Below are 20,306 nucleotides of genomic sequence, written 5' to 3'. Positions count from 1 at the left end.
GAGATCCAGTTATTGGCGTCCGGAGATTCAGTTATTGTCAGCCGGAGATTCAGTTTTTCTGGTCCGGAGATCCAGTTATTGTTGTCTGGAGATTCAGTTATTGTCGTCTGGAGATCCAGTTATTGTCATCCGGAGATTCAGTTATTGTGGTCCGGAGATTCAGCTATTGTTGTTGCGTGATTCAGTTACTGTGGTCCGGACATTCAGTTATTGTCGTCCGGACATTCAGTTATTGTCATCCGGAGATTCAGTTATTGTGGTCCGGAGAGTCAGTTATTGTCATCCGGAGAGTCAGTTGTTGTCAGCCGGAGATTCAATTATTGTCGTCAGGAGATTCAGTTAATGTGGTCTGGAGATTCAGTTGTTGTCGACGGGAGATTCAGCTATTGTCGTTGGGTGATTCAGTTATTGTGGTCCGGAGATTCAGTTATTGTCATCCGGAGATCCAGTTATTGTTGTCCGGAGATTCAGTTATTGTGGTCTGGAGATTCAGTTGTTGTCAACGGGAGATTTAGCTATTGTCGTTGGGTGATTCAGTTATTGTGGTCCTGGAGAGTCAGTTATTGTCGTCCAGAGATTATTTTCATCCGGAGATTCAGTTATTTTCATCCGGAAATTCAGTTATTGTTGTCCGGAGATCCAGTTATTGTGTTCCGGAGATTCAGTTATTGGCGTCCGGAGATTCAGTTATTGTCAGCCGGAGATTCAGTTTTTCTGGTCCGGAGATCCAGTTATTGTTGTCTGGAGATTCAGTTATTGTCGTCTGGAGATCCAGTTATTGTCATCCGGAGATTCAGTTATTGTGGTCCGGAGATTCAACTATTGTTGTTGCGTGATTCAGTTACTGTGGTCCGGACATTCAGTTATTGTCGTCCAGAGAGTCAGTTATTGTCGTCCAGAGAGTCAGTTTTTGTCATCCGGAGAGTCAGTTGTTGTCAGCCGTAGATTCAATTATTGTCGTCAGGAGATTTAGTTATTGTCATCCGGAGAGTCAGTTATTATCGTCCGGACAGTCAGTTATTGCCGTCCGTAGTTTCAGTTATTGTCACACGGAGATTCCGTTATTGTCAGCCAGAGATTCAGTTATTGTCGTCTGGAGATTCAGTTATTGAGGTCCGGAGAGTCAGTTATTGTGGTCCGGAGAGTCAGTTATTGTCATCCGGAGATTCAGTTATTGTGGTCCGGAGAGTCAGTATTGTTGTTGGTAGATCCAGTTATTGTGGTCCGGAGATTCAGTTATTGTGGTCCGGAGATTCAGTTATTGTGGTCCGGAGATTCAGTTATTGTTGTTGGGAGAGTCAGTTATAGTCATCCGAAGATCCAGTTTTTGTTGTCCGGAGATTCAGTTATTGTTGGGAGATTCAGTTATTGATGTTGGCAGACCCAGTTATTGTCGACCGGAGATCCAGTTATTGTCGTCCGGAGAGTCAGTTATTGTCGTCCGGAGATTCAGTTATTGTGGTCCGGAGAGTCAGTTATTGTTGTCCAGAAATCCAGTTATTGTCGTCCGGAGATTCAGTTATTGTGGTCCGGAAATTCAGTTGTTGTCAACGGGAGATTCAGCTATTGTCGTTGGGTGATTCAGTTATTGTGGTCCGGAGAGTCAGTTATTGTCGACCAGAGATTCAGTTATTTTCATCCAGAGATTCAGTTATTTTCATCCGGAGATTCAGTTATTGTTGTCCGGAGATCCAGTTATTGTGGTCCGGAGATTCAGTTATTGTCAGCCGGAGATTCCGTTTTTGTGGTCCGGAGATCCAGTTATTGAGGTCCGGAGATTCAGTTATTGAGGTCCGGAGATCCAGTTATTGTCGTCTGGAGATCCAGTTATTGTGGTCCGGAGAGTCAGTTATTGTCGTCCGGAGATTCAGTTATTGTGGTCCGGAGATTCAGTTATTGTGGTCCGGAGATCCAGTTATATTCATCCGGAGATTCAGTTATATTCATCCGGAGATTCAGTTATTGTGGTCCGGAGATTCAGTTATTGAGGTCTGGAGATCCAGTTATTGAGGTCCGGAGATTCAGTTATTGACGTCCGGAGATCCAGTTATTGTCGTCTGGAAATCCAGTTTTGTAGTCCGGAGAGTCAGTTATTGTCGTCCGGAGATTCAGTTATTGTGGTCTGGAGATCCAGTTATTGTGGTCCGGAGATTCAGTTATTGATGTTGGGAGATTCAGTTATTGTCATCCGGAGAGTCAGTTATTGTCGTCAGGAGATTCAGTTATTGTGGTCCGGAGATACAGTTATTGTTGTCTGGAGATCCAGTTATTGAGGTCCGGAGATCCAGTTATGGAGGTCCGGAGATCCAGTTATTGTCGTCTGGAAATCCAGTTTTGTAGTCCGGAGAGTCAGTTATTGTCATCCGGAGAGTCAGTTATTGTCGTCAGGAGATTAAGTTATTGTGGTCCGGAGATCCAGTTATTGTGGTCCGGAGATTCAGTTATTGATGTAGGGAGATTCAGTTATTGTCATCCGGAGAGTCAGTTATTGTCATCAGGAGATTCAGTTTTTGTGGTCCGGAGATTCAGTTATTGATGTTGGGAGATTCAGTTATTCTCATCCGGAGATTCAGTTATTGTTCTCTGGAGATCCAGTATTATTCATCCGGGGATTCAGTTATTGTGGTCCGGAGATTCAGTTATTGAGGTTTGGAGATCCAGTTATTGAGGTCCGGAGATCCAGTTATTGTCGTCTGGAAATCCAGTTTTGTAGTCCGGAGAGTCAGTTATTGTCGTCCGGAGATTCACTTATTGTGGTCTGGAGATCCAGTTATCGTGGTCCAGAGATTCAGTTATTGATGTTGGGAGATTCAGTTATTGTCATCTGGAGAGTCAGTTATTGTGGTCTGGAGATCCAGTTATTGTGGTCCGGAGATCCAGTTATTGTCGTCCGGAGATCCAGTTATTGTCGTCCGGAAATTCAGTTATTGTTGTCCGGAGATGCAGTTATTTTCATCCCAAGATTCAGTTATTGTCGTCGGGAGATTCAGCTATTGTTGTTGGGAGATTCAGTTATTGTGGTCCGGAGAGTCAGTTATTGTGGTCCGGAGAGTAAGTTATTGTTGTCCAGAGAGTCAGTTATTGTCGTCCAGAGAGTCAGTTATTGTCGTCCGGAGATTCAGTTATTGTCGTCCGGAGATTCAGTTATTGTCAGCCAGGAGATTCAGTTTTTGTGGTCCGGAGATCCAGTTAATGTGGTCCGGAGATTCAGTTATTGATGTTGGGAGATTCAGTTATTGTCGTCTGGAGACCCAGTTATTGTGGTGCGAGACTCAATTATTGACGTCCTGGGAGTCAGTTATTGTCGTCCAGCGATTCAGTTATTGTGGTCCGGAGATTCAGTTATTGTGGTCCGGAGATCCAGTTATTGTTGTCTAGAGATTCAGTTTTTGTCGTCCGGAGATTCAGTTATTGTCGTAGGGAGATTCAGTTATTGTTGTCCGGATATTCAGTTATTGACGTCCAGAGATTCAGTTATTGTGGTCCGGAGAGTCAGTTATTGTCAGCCGGAGATTAAGTTTCTGTGGTCCGGAGATCCAGTTATTGTAGTCCAGAGATCCAGTTATTGTTGTCTGGAGATTCAGTTATTGTCATCCGGAGATCCAGTTATTGTCGTCCGCAGATTCAGTTATTGTTGTTGGGAGATTCAGTTATTGTCATCCGGAGATCCAGTTGTTGTCGTCCGCAAATTCAGTTATTGTTGTTGGGAGATCCAGTTATTGTCGTCTGGAGATCCAGTTATTGTGGTCCAGAGAGTCAGTTATTAGTCGTCCAGAGATTCAGTTATTGTGGTCCGGAGATTCAGTTATTGTGGTCCGGAGATTCAGTTATTGATGTTGGGAGATTCAGTTATTGTCGTCCGGAGATTCAGTTATTGTCATCTGGAGATCCAGTTATTGTGGTCCGGAGATTCAGTTATTGTGGGCCGGAGAGTCAGTTATTGTTGTTGGGAGATCCAGTTATTGTTGTCCGGAGAGTCAGTTATTGTCATTGGGAGAGTCAGTTATTGTCGTCTGGAGATCCAGTTATTGTGGTCCGGAGATTCAGTTATTGTGGGCCGGAGAGTCAGTTATTGTTATTGGGAGATTCAGTTATTGTTGTCCGGAGAGTCAGTTATTGTCATTGGGAGAGTCAGTTATTGTCGTCTGGAGATCCAGTTATTGTGGTCCGGAGATTCAGTTATTGTGGGCCGGAGAGTCAGTTATTGTTGTTGGGAGATTCAGTTATTGTTGTCTGGAGATTCCGTTGTTGTCGACGGGAGATTCAGCTATTGTCGTTGGGTGATTCAGTTATTGTGGTCCGGAGAGTCAGTTATTGTCATTGGGAGATTCATTTATTGTCGTCCGGAGATTCAGTTATTGTCATTGGGAGATTCAGTTATTGTTGTCCGGAGATTCAGTTATTGTCGTCATTGTGATCACCTAGGGTCACAGTCTTATCCCGGCCTCCTGATCAAGTGCTGCTGAATCCACTCCTAGGGTTTCTTTTGGTCAATTGATGAGGGTTCTGATTGTGATTGGCAGTGCCACGGCCCAGAATCCCCCCCCCCCCCCACCCCCATCACATTACTGATTATACACACACACTGTGTCCTGAGGACTTTGCCATTGCTGGGGTTTCTGATTGGACATTTGCCTGTAATTCCCTGAACCTTCAGCATTGCAGATGTAAACAAAGAGCTGCAGCAGAAAGCATCCCTGACCCTTCTGTTGAGTCTCATCGTTTCTATACATGCTCATCTGGCGACTATCTGTAAATACGTGTGCTGGATCTTTGTCACCCAAGGGATCGGGTTGTGTGCAATAGGGCGGGGGAGGGGTGAGAACAATGTGATTGCATAATCTGCGGGTGTCGGCCATCACTAAAGATCCCACATGTTAGATCTTTAGCGATCATCATTGCGTACCCAGGCTGGTCTGACCACCCAATTCTCGCCCATAGGGGTCGTTATTGTCCGCCACAGCAGATTTTAGACCAGTGTGGGTATGGGCGTTTAGTCAATGATCTGACAATCCTCTGGAAGATGATCTTATTGGGTGTCCCTTAGCGGAGCAGATAATTATGGCGCACAGCACAGCCAGTACAATAATGGCGCCACATTCAGTTACATTATAAAACGCTATTTAGCATTTTAACTGTTCAAAATTGGTGCAGGTTATTTAAAACGCTATTTACCGTTTTAATCAAAGTGCGCTGCAGCTTTCCCCTCCTGCTTCTATTGAAGGCCCGCCATAGCGCCGGCAGACTTTGCTGGATGATCGGCTCAGGCAAGTGCCTGCAACCGCGATGATTGCAGAGGCAGGACTGTGCGCTGATAGCCCCATAGTTCCGGTGCTTAGTAGTACTGCGGTGGTAGTGTGGTGGAGTGACCGTTCATCAGGAGGACCTTCAAATGAAGCTTTTGAGAAGACCATTTAGACTGACTGAGATCTAGAATTAGACGTGGATAATAATGGTCTCCATTGTCCACGAGTTACCGCATTCTGGAACCATTTCCTGGTAAATGATGAAAAACATCGTTTTATCGTTAATTACCGATTTTTTTTTAATGTCCTGTAAGTGGCTGGTGCTATTCCTCACCGTCAATCAGGTGTAGTGTGGAGCCTTTTCAGCTGTGTTTTTTGGAATTTCTCAGCAAAAATCGGTATTTTACTCACTTATTCCACAATTTAACTGAATAGTTACATTACCAATTAGTAACATTACTCGCACTGGGAAAAATGTACATGACTTTGGCTGAAAAAATTAGTAATTACAGATGGTGGTAATTTTCAAACTACATGTCATGACCGTACATGTCATTGTGAATGGGGGACAATGGGGGACAATAGGACGTGTTTTATTTGAAAGGCTGTAATTTTGGTACAATGACAGTAGGGTTAGGGTTAGTTCTGTACAATAAGTGCTGTTTGTTGTCACATTATTTGTTGACCGAGGTCCTTTCTTTTTCTCATCTTGCAGATCAACGTTATCCAGGGGAAGAAGAAGTACGACATTCTGGAGTTTGTGAGTTTCCGGGGGGAGAAGTAGAAGGCACCTGGAGGTACAAAGATACAGAGAATAGTATATCCAAAGGTGGAGGGATCTAATACCTGGCACACACCATGCAATTTCCCATCAGATTGATGGATCGAATCCCTCATTTCCAACAGGTCTGATCAGGTTTCCTATCAATTTCCCGATCACTTTTTTGATCACTTCTGCACAAAGTCAGCCAGAAGCTACTGATTTGACCTGTGGATCTGACATGACATTGCATGGTGTGCACCAGGCATGAATGTGCAAAGAACAAGGGAAATGGGGGGTCAGTGTTACATGGAATGGGGGGCTTAGTATTATATGGAATGGGGGGCTCTGTATTATATGGAATGGGGGGTCAGTGTTACATGGAATGGGGGGCTTAGTATTATATGGAATGGGGGGCTCTGTATCACAGTATTCTGTATGTGGTGCTGGTCTCTGTGGATGTGGCGCTGCTGTGTGCTGATGTCATGTCGCATTGGTTCTTGTGGATGTGGTGCTGGTCTTGGGGGATGTGGTGCTGGTTTCTGTGGATGTGGTGCTGGTCTTTAGGGATGTGGTGCTGGTCTTTAGGGATGTGGCGCTGGTCGCTGTGAATGTGGGGCTGGTTTCTGTGGATTTGGCGCTGGTCGCTGTGAATGTGGGGCTGGTTTCTGTGGATGTGGTGCTGGTCTTTGGGGATGTGGTGCTGGTTTCTGTGGATGGGGTGCTGGTCTTTGGGGATGTGGTGCTGGTTTCTGTGGATGTGGTGCTGGTCTTTGGGGATGTGGTGCTGGTCTTTGGGGATGTGGTGCTGGTCTTTAGGGATGTGGTGCTGGTCTTTAGGGATGTGGTGCTGGTCTTTAGGGATGTGGTGCTGGTCTTTGGGGATGTGGTGCTGGTCTTTGGGGATGTGGTGCTGGTCTTTAGGGATGTGGCGCTGGTCGCTGTGAATGTGGGGATGGTTTCTGTGGATGTGGTGCTGGTCTTTAGGGATGTGGTGCTGGTCTTTAGGGATGTGGTGCTGGTCTTTGGGGATGTGGTGCTGGTTTCTGTGGATGTGGTGCTAGTCTTTGGGGATGTGGTGCTGGTCTTTAGGGATGTGGCGCTGGTTTCTGTGGATGTGGGGATGGTTTCTGTGGATGTGGTGCTGGTCTTTAGGGATGTGGTGCTGGTCTTTAGGGATGTGGCGCTGGTCGCTGTGAATGTGGGGATGGTTTCTGTGGATGTGGTGCTGGTCTTTAGGGATGTGGTGCTGGTCTTTAGGGATGTGGTGCTGGTCTTTGGGGATGTGGTGCTGGTTTCTGTGGATGTGGTGCTAGTCTTTGGGGATGTGGTGCTGGTCTTTAGGGATGTGGCGCTGGTTTCTGTGGATGTGGGGATGGTTTCTGTGGATGTGATGCTGGTCTTTGGGGATGTGGTGCTGGTTTCTGTGGATGTGGTGCTAGTCTTTGGGGATGTGGTGCTGGTCTTTAGGGATGTGGCGCTGGTTTCTGTGGATGTGGGGATGGTTTCTGTGGATGTGGTGCTGGTCTTTAGGGATGTGGTGCTGGTCTTTGGGGATGTGGCGCTGGTTTCTGTGGATGTGGTGCTGGTCTTTGGGGATGTGGTGCTGGTGTCTGTAGATGTGGTGCTGGTCTTTAGGGATGTGGTGCTGGTCTTTAGGGATGTGGTGCTGGTCTTTAGGGATGTGGCGCTGGTCGCTGTGAATGTGGGGATGGTTTCTGTGGATGTGGGGATGGTTTCTGTGGATGTGGTGCTGGTCTTTAGGGATGTGGTGCTGGTCTTTGGGGATGTGGCGCTGGTTTCTGTGGATGTGGTGCTGGTCTTTGGGGATGTGGTGCTGGTGTCTGTAGATGTGGTGCTGGTCTTTAGGGATGTGGTGCTGGTCTTTGGGGATGTGGTGCTGGTCTTTAGGGATGTGGTGCTGGTCTTTAGGGATGTGGTGCTGGTCTTTGGGGATGTGGTGCTGGTTTCTGTGGATGTGGTGCTAGTCTTTGGGGATGTGGTGCTGGTCTTTAGGGATGTGGCGCTGGTTTCTGTGGATGTGGGGATGGTTTCTGTGGATGTGGTGCTGGTCTTTAGGGATGTGGTGCTGGTCTTTAGGGATGTGGCGCTGGTCGCTGTGAATGTGGGGATGGTTTCTGTGGATGTGGTGCTGGTCTTTAGGGATGTGGTGCTGGTCTTTAGGGATGTGGTGCTGGTCTTTGGGGATGTGGTGCTGGTTTCTGTGGATGTGGTGCTAGTCTTTGGGGATGTGGTGCTGGTCTTTAGGGATGTGGCGCTGGTTTCTGTGGATGTGGGGATGGTTTCTGTGGATGTGGTGCTGGTCTTTAGGGATGTGGTGCTGGTCTTTAGGGATGTGGCGCTGGTCGCTGTGAATGTGGGGATGGTTTCTGTGGATGTGGTGCTGGTCTTTAGGGATGTGGTGCTGGTCTTTAGGGATGTGGTGCTGGTCTTTGGGGATGTGGTGCTGGTTTCTGTGGATGTGGTGCTAGTCTTTGGGGATGTGGTGCTGGTCTTTAGGGATGTGGCGCTGGTTTCTGTGGATGTGGGGATGGTTTCTGTGGATGTGATGCTGGTCTTTGGGGATGTGGTGCTGGTTTCTGTGGATGTGGTGCTAGTCTTTGGGGATGTGGTGCTGGTCTTTAGGAATGTGGCGCTGGTTTCTGTGGATGTGGTGCTGGTCTTTGGGGATGTGGTGCTGGTGTCTGTAGATGTGGTGCTGGTCTTTAGGGATGTGGTGCTGGTCTTTAGGGATGTGGTGCTGGTCTTTAGGGATGTGGCGCTGGTCGCTGTGAATGTGGGGATGGTTTCTGTGGATGTGGTGCTGGTCTTTAGGGATGTGGTGCTGGTCTTTAGGGATGTGGCGCTGGTCGCTGTGAATGTGGGGATGGTTTCTGTGGATGTGGTGCTGGTCTTTAGGGATGTGGTGCTGGTCTTTGGGGATGTGGTGCTGGTTTCTGTGGATGTGGTGCTGGTCTTTAGGGATGTGGTGCTGGTCTTTGTGGATGTGGTGCTGGTCTTTGGGGATGTGGTGCTGGTCTTTGGGGATGTGGCGCTGGTCTTTGTGGATGTGGTGCTGGTCTTTAGGGATGTGGTGCTGGTCTTTGGGGATGTGGTGCTGGTCTTTGGGGATGTGGTGCTGGTCTTTGGGGATGTGGTGCTGGTCTTTAGGGATGTGGCGCTGGTCGCTGTGAATGTGGGGCTGGTTTCTGTGGATGTGGCGCTGGTCGCTGTGGATGTGGTGCTGGTTTCTGTGGATGTGGTGCTGGTCTTTGGGGATGTGGTGCTGGTTTCTGTGGATGTGGTGCTGGTCTTTGGGGATGTGGTGCTGGTCTTTGGGGATGTGGTGCTGGTCTTTGGGGATGTGGTGCTGGTTTCTGTGGATGTGGTGCTGGTCTTTGGGGATGTGGTGCTGGTTTTTGGGGATGTGGTGCTGGTCTTTGGGGATGTGGTGCTGGTCTTTGGGGATGTGGTGCTGGTCTTTGGGGATGTGGTGCTGGTTTCTGTGGATGTGGTGCTGGTCTTTGGGGATGTGGTGCTGGTCTTTGGGGATGTGGTGCTGGTCTTTGGGGATGTGGTGCTGGTCTTTAGGGATGTGGTGCTGGTCTTTAGGGATGTGGTGCTGGTCTTTGGGGATGTGGTGCTGGTTTCTGTGGATGTGGTGCTGGTCTTTGGGGATGTGGTGCTGGTCTTTAGGGATGTGGTGCTGGTCTTTGGGGATGTGGTGCTGGTTTCTGTGGATGTGGTGCTGGTCTTTGGGGATGTGGTGCTGGTCTTTGGGGATGTGGTGCTGGTTTCTGTGGATGTGGTGCTGGTCTTTGGGGATGTGGTGCTGGTCTTTGGGGATGTGGTGCTGGTCTTTAGGGATGTGGTGCTGGTCTTTGGGGATGTGGTGCTGGTCTTTAGGGATGTGGTGCTGGTCTTTAGGGATGTGGTGCTGGTCTTTGGGGATGTGGTGCTGGTCTTTGGGGATGTGGCGCTGGTCTTTAGGGATGTGGTGCTGGTCTTTGGGGATGTGGTGCTGGTCTTTGGGGATGTGGCGCTGGTTTCTGTGGATGTGGTGCTAGTCTTTGGGGATGTGGTGCTGGTCTTTGGGGATGTGGTGCTGGTCTTTGGGGATGTGGTGCTGGTCTTTGGGGATGTGGTGCTGGTCTTTAGGGATGTGGTGCTGGTCTTTAGGGATGTGGTGCTGGTCTTTAGGGATGTGGCGCTGGTCTTTGGGGATGTGGTGCTGGTCTTTAGGGATGTGGCGCTGGTTTCTGTGGATGTGGTGCTGGTCTTTGGGGATGTGGTGCTGGTCTTTAGGGATGTGGTGCTGGTCTTTGGGGATGTGGTGCCGGTCTTTGGGGATGTGGTGCTGGTCTTTAGGGATGTGGTGCTGGTCTTTAGGGATGTGGTGCTGGTCTTTGGGGATGTGGTGCTGGTCTTTAGGGATGTGGTGCTGGTCTTTGGGGATGTGGTGCTGGTTTCTGTGGATGTGGTGCTGGTCTTTAGGGATGTGGTGCTGGTCTTTAGGGATGTGGCGCTGGTCGCTGTGAATGTGGGGCTGGTTTCTGTGGATGTGGCGCTGGTCGCTGTGGATGTGGTGCTGGTTTCTGTGGATGTGGTGCTGGTCTTTGGGGATGTGGTGCTGGTTTCTGTGGATGTGGTGCTGGTCTTTGGGGATGTGGTGCTGGTCTTTAGGGATGTGGTGCTGGTCTTTGGGGATGTGGTGCTGGTCTTTGGGGATGTGGTGCTGGTCTTTGGGGATGTGGTGCTGGTCTTTAGGGATGTGGTGCTGGTCTTTGGGGATGTGGTGCTGGTCTTTGGGGATGTGGTGCTGGTCTTTGGGGATGTGGTGCTGGTCTTTGGGGATGTGGTGCTGGTCTTTAGGGATGTGGTGCTGGTCTTTGGGGATGTGGTGCTGGTCTTTAGGGATGTGGTGCTGGTCTTTGGGGATGTGGTGCTGGTCTTTAGGGATGTGGTGCTGGTCTTTGGGGATGTGGTGCTGGTCTTTAGGGATGTGGTGCTGGTCTTTGGGGATGTGGTGCTGGTCTTTAGGGATGTGGTGCTGGTCTTTGGGGATGTGGTGCTGGTCTTTAGGGATGTGGTGCTGGTCTTTAGGGATGTGGTGCTGGTCTTTGGGGATGTGGTGCTGGTCTTTAGGGATGTGGTGCTGGTCTTTAGGGATGTGGTGCTGGTCTTTGGGGATGTGGCGCTGGTTTCTGTGTCTGTGGTGCTGGTCTTTGGGGATGTGGTGCTGGTTTCTGTGGATGTGGTGCTGGTCTTTAGGGATGTGGTGCTGGTCTTTAGGGATGTGGTGCTGGTCTTTAGGGATGTGGTGCTGGTCTTTGGGGATGTGGTGCTGGTCTTTAGGGATGTGGTGCTGGTCTTTGGGGATGTGGTGCTGGTCTTTGGGGATGTGGTGCTGGTCTTTGGGGATGTGGTGCTGGTCTTTGGGGATGTGGTGCTGGTCTTTGGGGATGTGGTGCTGGTCTTTGGGGATGTGGCGCTGGTCTTTGGGGATGTGGTGCTGGTCTTTGGGGATGTGGTGCTGGTCTTTAGGGATGTGGTGCTGGTCTTTGGGGATGTGGTGCTGGTCTTTGGGGATGTGGCGCTGGTCTTTGGGGATGTGGTGCTGGTCTTTGGGGATGTGGCGCTGGTTTCTGTGTCTGTGGTGCTGGTCTTTGGGGATGTGGTGCTTGTTTCTGTGGATGTGGTGCTGGTCTTTAGGGATGTGGTGCTGGTCTTTAGGGATGTGGTGCTGGTCTTTAGGGATGTAGTGCTGGTCTTTGGGGATGTGGTGCTGGTCTTTAGGGATGTGGTGCTGGTCTTTGGGGATGTGGTGCTGGTCTTTGGGGATGTGGTGCTGGTCTTTGGGGATGTGGTGCTGGTCTTTGGGGATGTGGCGCTGGTTTCTGTGTCTGTGGTGCTGGTCTTTGGGGATGTGGTGCTGGTTTCTGTGGATGTGGTGCTGGTCTTTGGGGATGTGGCGCTGGTCTTTGGGGATGTGGTGCTGGTCTTTGGGGATGTGGCGCTGGTTTCTGTGTCTGTGGTGCTGGTCTTTGGGGATGTGGTGCTGGTTTCTGTGGATGTGGTGCTGGTCTTTAGGGATGTGGTGCTGGTCTTTAGGGATGTGGTGCTGGTCTTTAGGGATGTGGTGCTGGTCTTTGGGGATGTGGTGCTGGTCTTTAGGGATGTGGTGCTGGTCTTTGGGGATGTGGTGCTGGTCTTTGGGGATGTGGTGCTGGTCTTTAGGGATGTGGTGCTGGTCTTTAGGGATGTGGTGCTGGTCTTTAGGGATGTGGTGCTGGTCTTTGGGGATGTGGTGCTGGTCTTTAGGGATGTGGTGCTGGTCTTTAGGGATGTGGTGCTGGTCTTTGGGGATGTGGTGCTGGTCTTTGGGGATGTGGTGCTGGTCTTTGGGGATGTGGTGCTGGTCTTTAGGGATGTGGTGCTGGTCTTTGGGGATGTGGTGCTGGTCTTTAGGGATGTGGTGCTGGTCTTTAGGGATGTGGTGCTGGTCTTTGGGGATGTGGTGCTGGTCTTTAGGGATGTGGTGCTGGTCTTTGGGGATGTGGTGCTGGTCTTTAGGGATGTGGTGCTGGTCTTTAGGGATGTGGTGCTGGTCGCTGTGGATGTGGTGCTGGTTTCTGTGGATGTGGTGCTGGTCTTTGGGGATGTGGTGCTGGTCTTTGGGGATGTGGTGCTGGTCTTTGGGGATGTGGTGCTGGTCTTTGGGGATGTGGTGCTGGTCTTTGGGGATGTGGTGCTGGTCTTTAGGGATGTGGTGCTGGTCTTGGGGGATGTGGTGCTGGTCTTTAGGGATGTGGTGCTAGTCTTTAGGGATGTGGTGCTGGTCTTTAGGGATGTGGCGCTGGTTTCTGTGGATGTGGTGCTAGTCTTTGGGGATGTGGCGCTGGTCTTTAGGGATGTGGTGCTGGTCTTTAGGGATGTGGTGCTGGTCTTTGGGGATGTAGTGCTGGTCTTTAGGGATGTGGTGCTGGTCTTGGGGGATGTGGTGCTGGTCTTTAGGGATGTGGTGCTAGTCTTTAGGGATGTGGTGCTGGTCTTTAGGGATGTGGCGCTGGTTTCTGTGGATGTGGTGCTAGTCTTTGGGGATGTGGCGCTGGTCTTTAGGGATGTGGTGCTGGTCTTTAGGGATGTGGTGCTGGTCTTTGGGGATGTGGTGCTGGTCTTTAGGGATGTGGTGCTGGTCTTTAGGGATGTGGTGCTGGTCTTTAGGGATGTGGTGCTGGTCTTTAGGGATGTGGTGCTGGTCTTTAGGGATGTGGTGCTGGTCTTTAGGGATGTGGTGCTGGTCTTTGGGGATGTGGTGCTGGTCTTTAGGGATGTGGTACTGGTCTTTGGGGATGTGGTGCTGGTCATTAGGGATGTGGTGCTGGTCTTTAGGGATGTGGTGCTGGTCTTTAGGGATGTGGTGCTGGTCTTTGGGGATGTGGTGCTGGTCTTTGGGGATGTGGTGCTGGTCTTTGGGGATGTGGTGCTGGTCTTTAGGGATGTGGTGCTGGTCTTTGGGGATGTGGTGCTGGTCTTTAGGGATGTGGTGCTGGTCTTTAGGGATGTGGTGCTGGTCTTTGGGGATGTGGTGCTGGTCTTTAGGGATGTGGTGCTGGTCTTTAGGGATGTGGTGCTGGTCTTTAGGGATGTGGTGCTGGTCTTTAGGGATGTGGTGCTGGTTTCTGTGGATGTGGTGCTAGTCTTTGGGGATGTGGCGCTGGTCTTTAGGGATGTGGTGCTGGTCTTTAGGGATGTGGTGCTGGTCTTTAGGGATGTGGTGCTGGTCTTTAGGGATGTGGTGCTGGTCTTTAGGGATGTGGTGCTGGTCTTTAGGGATGTGGTGCTGGTCTTTAGGGATGTGGTGCTGGTCTTTAGGGATGTGGCGCTGGTTTCTGTGGATGTGGTGCTAGTCTTTGGGGATGTGGCGCTGGACTTTAGGGATGTGGTGCTGGTCTTTAGGGATGTGGTGCTGGTCTTTAGGGATGTGGTGCTGGTCTTTAGGGATGTGGTGCTGGTCTTTAGGGATGTGGTGCTGGTCTTTGGGGATGTGGTGCTGGTCTTTAGGGATGTGGTACTGGTCATTAGGGATGTGGTGCTGGTCTTTGGGGATGTGGTGCTGGTCTTTGGGGATGTGGTGCTGGTCTTTGGGGATGTGGTGCTGGTCTTTGGGGATGTGGTGCTGGTCTTTGGGGATGTGGTGCTGGTCTTTAGGGATGTGGTGCTGGTCTTTAGGGATGTGGTGCTGGTCTTTGGGGATGTGGTGCTGGTCTTTGGGGATGTGGTGCTGGTCTTTAGGGATGTGGTGCTGGTCTTGGGGGATGTGGTGCTGGTCTTTAGGGATGTGGTGCTGGTCTTTGGGGATGTGGTGCTGGTTTCTGTGGATGTGGTGCTGGTCTTTAGGGATGTGGTGCTGGTCTTTAGGGATGTGGTGCTGGTCTTTAGGGATGTGGTGCTGGTCTTTGGGGATGTGGTGCTGGTCTTTAGGGATGTGGTGCTGGTCTTTAGGGATGTGGTGCTGGTCTTTAGGGATGTGGTGCTGGTCTTTGGGGATGTGGTGCTGGTCTTTGGGGATGTGGTGCTGGTCTTTAGGGATGTGGTGCTGGTCTTTAGGGATGTGGTGCTGGTCTTTAGGGATGTGGTGCTGGTCTTTGGGGATGTGGTGCTGGTCTTTAGGGATGTGGTGCTGGTCTTTGGGGATGTGGTGCTGGTCTTTGGGGATGTGGTGCTGGTCTTTAGGGATGTGGTGCTGGTCTTGGGGGATGTGGTGCTGGTCTTTAGGGATGTGGTGCTGGTCTTTGGGGATGTGGTGCTGGTTTCTGTGGATGTGGTGCTGGTCTTTAGGGATGTGGTGCTGGTCTTTAGGGATGTGGTGCTGGTCTTTAGGGATGTGGTGCTGGTCTTTGGGGATGTGGTGCTAGTCTTTAGGGATGTGGTGCTAGTCTTTAGGGATGTGGTGCTGGTCTTTGGGGATGTGGTGCTAGTCTTTAGGGATGTGGTGCTGGTCTTTAGGGATGTGGTGCTGGTCTTTAGGGATGTGGTGCTGGTCTTTGGGGATGTGGTGCTAGTCTTTAGGGATGTGGTGCTGGTCTTTAGGGATGTGGTGCTGGTCTTTGGGGATGTGGTGCTAGTCTTTAGGGATGTGGTGCTGGTCTTTGGGGATGTGGTGCTGGTTTCTGTGGATGTGGTGCTGGTCTTTAGGGATGTGGTGCTGGTCTTTGGGGATGTAGTGCTGGTCTTTGGGGATGTGGTGCTGGTCTTTAGGGATGTGGTGCTGGTCTTTGGGGATGTGGTGCTGGTCTTTGGGGATGTGGTGCTGGTCTTTAGGGATGTGGTGCTGGTCTTTGGGGATGTGGTGCTGGTCTTTAGGGATGTGGTGCTGGTCTTTAGGGATGTGGTGCTGGTCTTTAGGGATGTGGTGCTGGTCTTTGGGGATGTGGTGCTGGTCTTTAGGGATGTGGTGCTGGTCTTTGGGGATGTGGTGCTGGTCTTTGGGGATGTGGTGCTGGTCTTTAGGGATGTGGTGCTGGTCTTTGGGGATGTGGTGCTGGTCTTTGGGGATGTGGTGCTGGTCTTTAGGGATGTGGTGCTGGTCTTTGGGGATGTGGTGCTGGTCTTTAGGGATGTGGTGCTGGTCTTTGGGGATGTGGTGCTGGTCTTTAGGGATGTGGTGCTGGTCTTTGGGGATGTGGTGCTGGTCTTTGGGGATGTGGTGCTGGTCTTTAGGGATGTGGTGCTGGTCTTTGGGGATGTGGTGCTGGTCTTTGGGGATGTGGTGCTGGTCTTTAGGGATGTGGTGCTGGTCTTTGGGGATGTGGTGCTGGTCTTTGGGGATGTGGTGCTGGTCTTTAGGGATGTGGTACTGGTCTTTGGGGATGTGGTGCTGGTCTTTAGGGATGTGGTGCTGGTCTTTGGGGATGTGGTGCTGGTCTTTAGGGATGTGGTGCTGGTCTTGGGGGATGTGGTGCTGGTCTTTAGGGATGTGGTGCTGGTCTTTGGGGATGTGGTGCTGGTTTCTGTGGATGTGGTGCTGGTCTTTAGGGATGTGGTGCTGGTCTTTAGGGATGTGGTGCTGGTCTTTAGGGATGTGGTGCTGGTCTTTGGGGATGTGGTGCTGGTCTTTAGGGATGTGGTGCTGGTCTTTAGGGATGTGGTGCTGGTCTTTAGGGATGTGGTGCTGGTCTTTGGGGATGTGGTGCTGGTCTTTGGGGATGTGGTGCTGGTCTTTAGGGATGTGGTGCTGGTCTTTAGGGATGTGGTGCTGGTCTTGGGGGATGTGGTGCTGGTCTTTAGGGATGTGGTGCTGGTCTTTGGGGATGTGGTGCTGGTTTCTGTGGATGTGGTGCTGGTCTTTAGGGATGTGGTGCTGGTCTTTAGGGATGTGGTGCTGGTCTTTAGGGATGTGGTGCTGGTCTTTGGGGATGTGGTGCTGGTCTTTAGGGATGTGGTGCTGGTCTTTAGGGATGTGGTGCTGGTCTTTAGGGATGTGGTGCTGGTCTTTGGGGATGTGGTGCTGGTCTTTGGGGATGTGGTGCTGGTCTTTAGGGATGTGGTGCTGGTCTTTAGGGATGTGGTGCTGGTCTTTAGGGATGTGGTGCTGGTCTTTGGGGATGTGGTGCTGGTCTTTAGGGATGTGGTGCTGGTCTTTGGGGATGTGGTGCTGGTCTTTAGGGATGTGGTGCTGGTCTTGGGGGATGTGGTGCTGGTCTTTAGGGATGTGGTGCTGGTCTTTGGGGATGTGGTGCTGGTTTCTGTGGATGTGGTGCTGGTCTTTAGGGATGTGGTGCTGGTCTTTAGGGATGTGGTGCTGGTCTTTAGGGATGTGGTGCTGGTCTTTGGGGATGTGGTGCTAGTCTTTAGGGATGTGGTGCTAGTCTTTAGGGATGTGGTGCTGGTCTTTGGGGATGTGGTGCTAGTCTTTAGGGATGTGGTGCTGGTCTTTAGGGATGTGGTGCTGGTCTTTAGGGATGTGGTGCTGGTCTTTGGGGATGTGGTGCTAGTCTTTAGGGATGTGGTGCTGGTCTTTAGGGATGTGGTGCTGGTCTTTGGGGATGTGGTGCTAGTCTTTAGGGATGTGGTGCTGGTCTTTGGGGATGTGGTGCTGGTTTCTGTGGATGTGGTGCTGGTCTTTAGGGATGTGGTGCTGGTCTTTGGGGATGTGGTGCTGGTCTTTGGGGATGTGGTGCTGGTCTTTAGGGATGTGGTGCTGGTCTTTGGGGATGTGGTGCTGGTCTTTGGGGATGTGGTGCTGGTCTTTAGGGATGTGGTGCTGGTCTTTGGGGATGTGGTGCTGGTCTTTAGGGATGTGGTGCTGGTCTTTAGGGATGTGGTGCTGGTCTTTAGGGATGTGGTGCTGGTCTTTGGGGATGTGGTGCTGGTCTTTAGGGATGTGGTGCTGGTCTTTGGGGATGTGGTGCTGGTCTTTGGGGATGTGGTGCTGGTCTTTAGGGATGTGGTGCTGGTCTTTGGGGATGTGGTGCTGGTCTTTGGGGATGTGGTGCTGGTCTTTAGGGATGTGGTACTGGTCTTTGGGGATGTGGTGCTGGTCTTTAGGGATGTGGTGCTGGTCTTTGGGGATGTGGTGCTGGTCTTTAGGGATGTGGTGCTGGTCTTTGGGGATGTGGTGCTGGTCTTTGGGGATGTGGTGCTGGTCTTTAGGGATGTGGTGCTGGTCTTTAGGGATGTGGTGCTAGTCTTTAGGGATGTGGTGCTGGTCTTTAGGGATGTGGTGCTGGTCTTTAGGGATGTGGTGCTGGTCTTTAGGGATGTGGAGCTGGTCTTTGGGGATGTGGTGCTGGTCTTTGGGGATGTGGTGCTGGTCTTTAGGGATGTGGTGCTGGTCTTGGGGGATGTGGTGCTGGTCTTTAGGGATGTGGTGCTGGTCTTTAGGGATGTGGTGCTGGTCTTTAGGGATGTGGTGCTGGTCTTTAGGGATGTGGTGCTGGTCTTTAGGGATGTGGTGCTGGTCTTTGGGGATGTGGTGCTGGTCTTTGGGGATGTGGTGCTGGTCTTTAGGGATGTGGTGCTGGTCTTTAGGGATGTGGTGCTGGTCTTTGGGGATGTGGTGCTGGTCTTTGGGGATGTGGTGCTGGTCTTTAGGGATGTGGTACTGGTCTTTGGGGATGTGGTGCTGGTCTTTAGGGATGTGGTGCTGGTCTTTAGGGATGTGGTGCTGGTCTTTGGGGATGTGGTGCTGGTCTTTGGGGATGTGGTGCTGGTATTTGGGGATGTGGTGCTGGTCTTTAGGGATGTGGTGCTGGTCTTGGGGGATGTGGTGCTGGTCTTTAGGGATGTGGTGCTGGTCTTTAGGGATGTGGTGCTGGTCTTTAGGGATGTGGTGCTGGTCTTTAGGGATGTGGTGCTGGTCTTTAGGGATGTGGTGCTGGTCTTTAGGGATGTGGTGCTGGTCTTGGGGGATGTGGTGCTGGTCTTTAGGGATGTGGTGCTGGTCTTTAGGGATGTGGTGCTGGTCTTTAGGGATGTGGTGCTGGTCTTTAGGGATGTGGTGCTGGTCTTTAGGGATGTGGTGCTGGTCTTTGGGGATGTGGCGCTGGTTTCTGTGGATGTGGTGCTGGTCTTTGGGGATGTGGCGCTGGTCTTTAGGGATGTGGTGCTGGTCTTTGGGGATGTGGTGCTGGTCTTTGGGGATGTGGTGCTGGTCTTTGGGGATGTGGTGCTGGTCTTTGTGGATGTGGTGCTGGTCTTTAAGGATGTGGTACTGGTCTTTAGGGATGTGGTGCTGGTCTTTAGGGATGTGGTGCTGGTCTTTGGGGATGTGGTGCTGGTCTTTGGGGATGTGGTGCTGGTTTCTGTGGATGTGGTGCTAGTCTTTGGGGATGTGGTGCTGGTCTTTAGGGATGTGGTGCTGGTCTTTGGGGATGTGGTGCTGGTCTTTGGGGATGTGGTGCTGGTCTTTAGGGATGTGGTGCTGGTCTTGGGGGATGTGGTGCTGGTCTTTAGGGATGTGGTGCTGGTCTTTAGGGATGTGGTGCTGGTCTTTAGGGATGTGGTGCTAGTCTTTGGGGATGTGGTGCTGGTCTTGGGGGATGTGGTGCTGGTCTTTAGGGATGTGGTGCTGGTCTTTGGGGATGTGGTGCTGGTTTCTGTGGATGTGGTGCTGGTCTTTGGGGATGTGGTGCTGGTCTTTAGGGATGTGGTACTGGTCTTTAGGGATGTGGTGCTGGTCTTTAGGGATGTGGTGCTGGTCTTTAGGGATGTGGTGCTGGTCTTTAGGGATGTGGTGCTGGTCTTTAGGGATGTGCTGCTGGTCTTTAGGGATGTGGTGCTGGTCTTTAGGGATGTGGTGCTGGTCTTTGGGGATGTGGTGCTGGTCTTTAGGGATGTGGTGCTGGTCTTTAGGGATGTGGTGCTGGTCTTTAGGGATGTGGTGCTGGTCTTTAGGGATGTGGTGCTGGTCTTTAGGGATGTGGTGCTGGTCTTGGGGGATGTGGTGCTGGTCTTTAGGGATGTGGTGCTGGTCTTTGGGGATGTGGTGCTGGTCTTTAGGGATGTGGTGCTGGTCTTTGGGGATGTGGTGCTGGTATTTAGGGATGTGGTGCTGGTCTTTAGGGATGTGGTGCTGGTCATTAGGGATGTGGTGCTGGTCTTTGGGGATGTGGTGCTGGTCTTTGGGGATGTGGTGCTGGTCTTTAGAGATGTGGTGCTGGTCTTTGGGGATGTGGTGCTGGTCTTTAGGGATGTGGTGCTGGTCTTTGGGGATGTGGTGCTGGTCTTTAGGGATGTGGTGCTGGTCTTTAGGGATGTGGTGCTGGTCTTGGGGGATGTGGTGCTGGTCTTTAGGGATGTGGTGCTGGTCTTTAGGGATGTGGTGCTGGTCTTTAGGGATGTGGTGCTGGTCTTTAGGGATGTGGTGCTGGTCTTGGGGGATGTGGTGCTGGTCTTTAGGGATGTGGTGCTGGTCTTTGTGGATGTGGTGCTGGTCTTTAGGGATGTGGTGCTGGTCTTTAGGGATGTGGTGCTGGTCTTTAGAGATGTGGTGCTGGTCTTTGGGGATATGGTGCTGGTCTTTAGGGATGTGGTGCTGGTCTTTGGGGATGTGGTGCTGGTCTTTAGGGATGTGGTGCTGGTCTTTAGGGATGTGGTGCTGGTCTTTGGGGATGTGGTGCTGGTCTTTAGGGATGTGGTGCTGGTCTTTGGGGATGTGGTGCTGGTCTTTGGGGATGTGGTGCTGGTCTTTGGGGATGTGGTGCTGGTATTTAGGGATGTGGTGCTGGTCTATGGGGATGTGGTGCTGGTCTTTAGGGATGTGGTGCTGGTCTTTAGGGATGTGGTGCTGGTCTTTA

The 20,306-nt window shown here is 51.3% G+C and overlaps 1 protein-coding gene across 1 annotated transcript in view; it reads left to right on the top strand.

Moving 5' to 3' along the window:
• Nucleotides 1–20,306, top strand: part of ACAP1 (ArfGAP with coiled-coil, ankyrin repeat and PH domains 1) — a 424,776-nt gene that overhangs the window by 218,930 nt on the left and 185,540 nt on the right. Inside the window, exon 7 of the mRNA XM_068273798.1 lies at nucleotides 5,962–6,006. Coding sequence (XP_068129899.1) covers nucleotides 5,962–6,006 — 45 coding nt within the window. The remainder of the gene's footprint in view (nucleotides 1–5,961; nucleotides 6,007–20,306) is intronic.

The sequence above is a fragment of the Hyperolius riggenbachi genome, chromosome 3 (assembly GCF_040937935.1).
Source record: "Hyperolius riggenbachi isolate aHypRig1 chromosome 3, aHypRig1.pri, whole genome shotgun sequence".
In the NCBI taxonomy this organism is placed as follows: Eukaryota; Metazoa; Chordata; class Amphibia; order Anura; family Hyperoliidae; genus Hyperolius; species Hyperolius riggenbachi.
This window is presented reverse-complemented; position numbering and strand designations above follow the sequence as displayed.